At 32.1% G+C, this 7751-nt stretch overlaps 1 protein-coding gene across 2 annotated transcripts in view; it reads right to left on the minus strand.

Moving 5' to 3' along the window:
- The window catches only part of LOC124365783 (tubulin polyglutamylase ttll6-like), a 35992-nt gene extending 30377 nt beyond the window's left edge, over positions 1-5615 (minus strand). For both annotated transcript variants that reach the window (XM_046821795.1, XM_046821794.1), the window contains exons 1-4: positions 5439-5615; positions 3514-3734; positions 1977-2103; positions 923-1079 (exon numbers count right to left, since the gene is read on the minus strand). In XM_046821795.1, the coding sequence (XP_046677751.1) occupies positions 923-1079; positions 1977-2103; positions 3514-3706 (477 nt within the window). In that variant the 5' untranslated portion in view covers positions 3707-3734; positions 5439-5615. The remainder of the gene's footprint in view (positions 1-922; positions 1080-1976; positions 2104-3513; positions 3735-5438) is intronic.
- Between the last annotated feature and the right edge of the window lie 2136 nt (positions 5616-7751).

The following is a 7751-nucleotide window of genomic DNA, read 5'->3' on the forward strand; positions in this document are numbered from 1 at the left end:
ACTATTGCTCGGATTGAAATAATTTTTTTACCATGTTAAACAGAAAAACCAAATAATTATAAAAAAAATAAAACTGAAAATCCATATTTTTGTCAATTTTGATCACCTGACTCCCCTTAAGATACCAATGGAAATAAAAAGCATTAGCATAATATACTGAAAAATTGTTAGAATTTAGGACTGTTGCTTATAGAACAAACGTCAATATGGTTACCAGCACAGTAAAACCAACTCTACTGCAGTTAGGAAACTATGCCAAGAGTAAACATTTGTTAAAGCGGAGAAAGAATTAAAATTATTATTTAATCCAAAAAAAATACATTGAGGGTCAGATGTCATAAATGTTACATCCTCACATCATAAACGGACTCCTTCCAATACCTTGGAAGTATTCAGGTAGAAGAAGAGGACTATCCTTTTGTAAAACAAAACAGGGTTATTGACTAAAACAGCACATTTTTCTATAATCACAACCAAAATCTGTCTTTTCAAATTAATTGCCCATCACAGTTTCAATGTTTGAAAGATGCCTGTATGAGTAGAATCTACTGCATGAAAATACCTGGATCTACATATGATGAAGCTATGTATTTGTTCCTACATTTGAGATTAACAATTTGATAGCCAATATAGTGTAATGATAAATAATTATAGGCCTACAGCAATAAATTAGTAATATCTAGACTATTTCAATTTTTTGTTGTCCAGCAATCACTTAATTACTTAAGAAATCATTAATTAAGAAAATTAAATGAAGTTTTTCCAATATTTATATAAAAGTTTTGTGTTTTAAATGATACCATTCATAAAAACTGATATTATGAAATTGATTATTTTACAATTTAAGTAAAATATTTCACAAAATAACGTATACAAAACAGCAGTAACTTTGATTTAGTTAAGTGAGATTTTAGAAACTAACCTGGAATCTTCGCATCTCCTTGGCCCGTTCCACAGAGATAAAACAGTCTGTCCACATCAAGTTCCATAGGTCCCGCTCGCCCACCTCGCGCATTCCCAGATTGGAGGCGATACGCCGGATTATGTCGTACTTGCAATAAGTTGTGCATATTGTGGCTCTGCAACAGGCGTTAATAATTAGATGAAACCGAAGTCATATCCTTGCAATAAAAGTTAATGAACAAGTATCATTACTTTTTTTATTGAAATTCCCAATCAATGCTGGGATGACTGACAAGGATATGAGTTTACATTGTCAATTGTTGACTTATCTATGGTTAAGGCACTGCCTCTCCAACCTTAACAAAGTTGGTTAAAGTTTCCACAGATACCAACCGAATCAAATAAAAAATCCACTTGTCGTTTCAATAATTTATTTAAATTTTGTACTCAGACCTAAATTGTTTCTAAATTGTTGTTAACTTTGAGTAAATTAACCTTTGGAAAATAGTTACCAAAAATTTAAGGATATCATAAGATAAAAGTTGTATCACTCAAACAAAATTTTAATAATTCTGTTATTGAATTATTAAAAAAAAATTGTTGTTATTAGTTAAAACCAAGTAATGGTATTATTTATTTTTAAAATTATTTAGTTATATTGTTTATTTTTCGTTATTTCGTTGTATTTGAATAGACCGATATTTAGATTTATTGGACGTAAAATAATTATGTTTCTCAAATTCAGCAGGGAACTTTTTAGTTGCTTGTATTAAATCAAACTGTGATGCTTGTTTTTTCTAGTAATAAATCTAAACAATATCTTATAAAAGTTTGAAAATAACAAAGTTAACATTATAGTAACATTTCTCAAAAACAAATTGAGAACATCAAGGTAATAGTTATTTTTAACACGTCATACATTTCCCAGAGAGGAGGGTTCCCATTAGTTTAACTGGGAGATTCCAGGATCTTAACCCCGTCCTCGCAAAATGTGATCTGAAACCGTCTGTGGCCGATACTTTAAAATATTTTTCTGATGTATAATTGTTTACAAACTCCATACTGATTCTTACTTCTTTTTCTTCTTCTTCTTCCTTTGGGCACTCGTACACTTACTGGACGCTGCTGATTTCTTCGGTTTTGGCTTGATTTCCGCATCAGATTCCGGGCTTTTGATATTATTGAAAGTCACATAAATATCTGCAACAGAATTAATAAGCAACTATTGTACGGTTTTTCAACAAAGGTTAACATAATTCTAATTCTCTACAATTACAGCATCAATTCCAATTTATTCAATATTGAAATATATTACAAAGTGAACGTTTTTAATTAAATCTGAGATGAAAACAGGTGTCGGAAAGATATAGGTAGATAAAGTACCTATGTATTATAGGTAGAAACAAATTAAACATTTACAAGTGCTTACATGATCTGACCTAGAATTCCTGACTGGTAATATCCCTTGTCAGACCATCAAGTAAGATCTGAGCTCAACAAAGTACCGATCGGAAATACCCAGTGGCCATCAGTGCGGGCTTGGATGACAACTGTAGTTCTGGCGGAAGAATAAAAATGTCTCTTGAGGTAGTACCTATCTAAATTCAAGCTCAGATCATATAAACACTTGTAAAAGTTAAATTTAACTTTTTCTATTTATAATCCATACATACTTACCTACCCAAAATCACGAATGATAAATAGTAGATGAGGGCAGAGTATCCCTAGGGTAGCTTCATTCTATATTCTCAATTATTATTTTTAGTTTATTTCGTCTTTCCTTGAAATAATCCCAAATGTTTTTATAAATTTTCACCTTGTAATATATACTTTAATAGAACACAAAACTGAAATCGATATAAACGTAAAACAAACAGTAAATTGGAACAGAGAATTAAATATTTTTATTTATTTGTAGCTTATTTTGTCTTTTTCACACCTGTTTTTGTCTAACATGTAATTAGGAATTGAAGTTGATTAAATAATTGTAGTGAATTACCAAGAATAATTCTTCTAACTAGATTTAAACAAAACTAGAGCCTGTCTGACAAAATATATATGGTCATTATTTGTTGCATATTTTTAAATATCCAAAAAATTAAAACAAGAGGAACTTTCTGCAGCCATATCAAACAATATAATGTAGAAGTGGCCTAGCTGAGTAAGGATAAATTAGGCATCCTAGGGATTTCACTTACTTATTACATGATACAACAGTTGAAAAACAAGACTTTTACCTTCCTCTTAGTGCAGCATCTAGAATCTGATGCTGTCACAGATTTGACACCTGGAATCATGTTTGTTTGAAGAGAGTATAAAGAAATCGATGACGAAGAAGCCCAAAATGATCTTTTTATATTTTTTTGACGTAAGATTCATTTTTGAGTGTCTTTGTTGCAGACTTTATTTGGATCCCTTCAGATGGGAATGAATCCAGATTCCAGGAGTCAGGTCTGTGACAGGGTCTGGTCAAGGTCTGTGACAGGACAATGAACTAAGATTGTCTGGAGTTCTAGCTATTAGCTCCTCCTAATGGTAAGAGGAGCTAAGTACAATATTTACATTGAATCAGCCCTTCCCACCATAGTAGCGTTGTGTGAAGACTGTTACCATTGTCTCTGCTTGTTGAAAAGCCGCTGTAACATTGCAGAGAGCCTGGAACTGTAGTGGCTCGACTGGAGCTGACATCTTGTGAGGAATACGATGTTGAGTCTTGGTAGAAACTGGGCGAGGTGCAAGTGGTTGTGGTTGCGGATTGTTCACTCGAGCTTGTATCGTCACTGGTTGAATCGCCACTCATCATACCTCTCCATAGTCGGTCCACATAAACACTGTAATAAATAAATCAATCAGATTGATCTCGGAAAATTTATGCTTCGTACATAGCACGAGCACATTGATCGAGGACATGAATAAAAACTTATTTACACTGGTGTTTAAATTTCATTTTGGAACAGAGGTAGTCTTGCAGAATTCAAATTGATTTCAGACTGTAATTTCTTGAGAGATAAAATAAATTAGTATTCAGATACAATTAAGAGCTACTCTAATGAATGTGCTTATCACATTTCAATATGTACAATTCAATAAATAATTAAAAATATTACAAAACAATGTTGCATTTTAAGTAGTTTTGTATTAGACGTTCCAAATACGTTAGTTTAGTTACACAAGCTATAATGCAGTGATTACGGATATAGATACCTATCAGAAATATCACAATTGGTAGAAAAACTAATCCTGAAATACTGAGCATTGGCTGCAGTATAATAAGTGGCCACTACGACAACAGAATTAACGAACCAAATTATTGATTAGAAATGCATATACTAGCGAAAACAAAACCATTCTTATTACAGTTATTTTAAATTAATTAAAGCTAGCTGTTTTTAATGTATTATAAAATTATTGTGTAAAATTAATTCAAACAATGTAAAACCATTTGTGTGATATTTCAGTAATCATCGCAACAACAATGACGATGAAATTATGTTATTTTTGTCAAAAAGCTGTCAGACACACTTATCCTTCAAAATAGGAAGAAGTCAGTGGTACACTGGTTTGTTTGATACATTTAATATATATATATATATATATATATATTTTAACATCATTAAACTATAACTTTTTGGATATAAAAATATAGCCAAACTATATTCGTAATCCGATTAATCTTTTTTGTTTGTTGTTGTTTGGTAGTTTAGATAGTCAGAAATATTGATGATTCAATTGTCATGGCGGTTTGCTTATCATACTGTAGCCAAACGATTATCACAGTTGTAATGATAGGCATAAAGAGCATTCCCTTACAGTTTGATAACTTTAAAAGGCTAATAAGATCTCTGTATGAATTGCTGCAAAAGGGACATCAGGCTCCTTCTACATTAAGTTACTTCTTCCTTCAAGTTTATTTCCAATTACTTTAATCAACTCAAAACCAATCAATTTCAATATAGCTTACATAAACATTTGATTGCCAAAATTAAACTGCAAGCAAATGGCTGAATGCATGCTAAATGATCACTTAAACTTAATGTATGACTATGGTCTTTTAATGTATATAAACTAACTGTTAGAGATATCTTTGATCTAGACATACCAATTTACAACCTTTACTACCTTACAACCTATTTATACACGAAACACGCAAGCATAAGGCTTATAGGAAGGAACACTAAAAACTAATATGATGCGACAATACACATATATAAATATAAAAGTTAAATACTTAGTCAACATAAAATGAAGTAATAATGAGTTTTAAAAAATCCAAACTCATCTCGACACAGCTTGTCTGTAAAAACTTGAAATAGTTACTTCAGTAGCTTTTTCTTAGTTACTTTTAGTGCAGTTACTGTAAAATTCTTATCAATTATGAACCTTGTTAAACTGCCACAATGCAGATAGATTTAGAGGAATAGTTCTAAGAGATTTCCAAGATTAAAAGTCCAATTTTTAATAAGAATTTTTCTCTAACTAGTTAAGTTGAAAAGTTTTAAAACTATGTTTAAACAGTCAAAAAGATACATAGTTACCTTAACTAAAACGAGCTTAAATAATACGAAAACCCAGATTTATTCAACACATAGTCATTTTACAAACGTATACAACACGTATAATACAACAAAATAAAACGACAAGAACAAACTTAACAATATTTTCTACTACTTGGCATAAACTTGATTTAATACATAGGTTAGGAAAGAACACAATTCGTATGTTGTCAATGTTGTCATGGAAACAGCTGATTGAACAAACCAGTTACCCCAATGCCTTTTAAATCATGTTATACTTATTAGTTTCTTATTGACTAATACATATTATAGTTTAACCTAGATATGGTATCATATACAGGTTCACATTGACCACTTCCTTTTCTGCACTTTACAAGCTTTTTTCAATAAATCACGAAAAATAAAATATTATATGAATAGATAATGTTTTGTTTATATATAATGGTGTGTCTTAATCAAGTGTAGATTCTAAAAACGAAAACAATCTTAAACACAAAAACGTTTTCAATTAAAATATAAGTTAACTGTTTACACTGATTTATCTAAGAACTCCAATCCCACCCTCTCTCCCTAAACCAAATATTTTTTAACATATAAGACAACCAAATGTGAACCAAGATCATAAACTTAGATATTTTGAAGTGTAACATATTCTTCTTAGGAACTATTTTCAAGAAAAAATCTGCAAACATAAGAACTTGCAATAATAGAGTAAAATAATAGGTTTGATAACCTATTAGTTTATCTACGTTATTAGTAATCTGTAGAACAAAACAATAGTGTGTTAGTGAACTGTTCTCAAGAATGTCTTCTGCGAAGTTCTTTTTAAGTGCATGTTTTAAATATCTAACTAAAAGGAGAGATTCTCAAAACTTAAAATACGAGGGGTATTAGAAAAAATAAGGTTCCCATGATTTTTTAAAATATACAGCTCTATATTTCTACTTAGTGTTATACATCAATTTAAACCTCAAAAGTTAAACTATTTTTCCACATAATCACCGTTTCTGTCCAAACACTTTTGTAGACGATGCTCCAACTTTTCTACCCCATGTTGTAGAATTCTGCCGCTAATCCTTTGAGGAATTGAGTAACCTCTTCCTTGACTTCATCATCGGTACTGAAGCGTTGGCCATCCTAGTGTTCCTTTAATTTTGGGAATAAGTGATAATCACTTAGGGCTAGGTCTGGGCTGTAGGGGGGATGGGGCACAATAGTCCAGCCAAAATTTGTCAGCAGTTCTTGAGTTTGATGTGAGACATGAGGTCGAGCCTTGCCATGGAGAAGCCTCACACCACTGGACAATCTTCCTCTACGGCGGTTCTGGATCGCGCGTCTCGGTTTTTCTTAATGTGTTGCAATATCTGTCAGAGTTTACTGTTGTTCCATGAGGCAAAAAAGTCGATCAGAAGCAGGCCCTTCCTGTCCCAAAAGATGGTTGTTATGACTTTCCCAGCACAATTTGTTTGCTTGAACTTCTTCGGTTTAGGTGAAGTTGAGTGACGCCATTCACGTGATTGCTGCTTGGTTTCGGGGGTAAAGTGAAACGCCCATGTTTTCCCCATAAACTTCGATTAACTGACGATTAATTTCAATAGGTTAAATCTGTTTTGCATTTAAAAAAACGTATCACAGCACAAATTTCGCATCTGGCGGTAACAACGATAGTGAGCTTCATCGTCGAAGGCAGCTAGGCCGGCACTGGACGTAGCCAGGCGCGAGTGGTATGGATAGGGAGAGGGATAGCTGATGAGTAAGACCGTGTTGCCAGATTTCTTCCAACATATTGCATTCTGTCTCGGCGGCATAGGGAACCTTATTTTTCTAATACCCCTCGTAATATTTACGTTTAAGTATGCACCAAATAAGAATCAATAATCTGGCTCACTTGTCAATTTAAAATGGAATCGCTAGACTAATAGATTTTAACAATTAATAACATTTATTAAAGCTCAAGTTTGTAAAAGTACAATATTTCGAAGTTTTTACATTTACTTAAAAATACTTGATATTGATTACGTGCATTAAAAAGTAATTAATTTATGCAAGTTTCAGATATGCTATGCAGAGTGTTTTTACAACGGGCGACCAGTATTTTACGAATTTACTCAGGGCGTTTTAAACAAGAAAAATCAAATGGAACATATGTCCGAGAAAGCTTTGTTTTCTGATAGTATATCCGTATGTGTGTTTTGTTTTTAGAAAAAAAGGTTTTATTCGTCAACGGTTTGAGACAAAATGTTCAAACTTGGTAAACACGTTATAAAATTAGTTCCATAAAGGCCTAACCTTGATTATATTGGTTACACACCTAGTACAATCAAAGCAATATAT

This window comes from Homalodisca vitripennis, chromosome 7, assembly GCF_021130785.1.
Source record: "Homalodisca vitripennis isolate AUS2020 chromosome 7, UT_GWSS_2.1, whole genome shotgun sequence".
NCBI lineage: Eukaryota > Metazoa > Arthropoda > Insecta > Hemiptera > Cicadellidae > Homalodisca > Homalodisca vitripennis.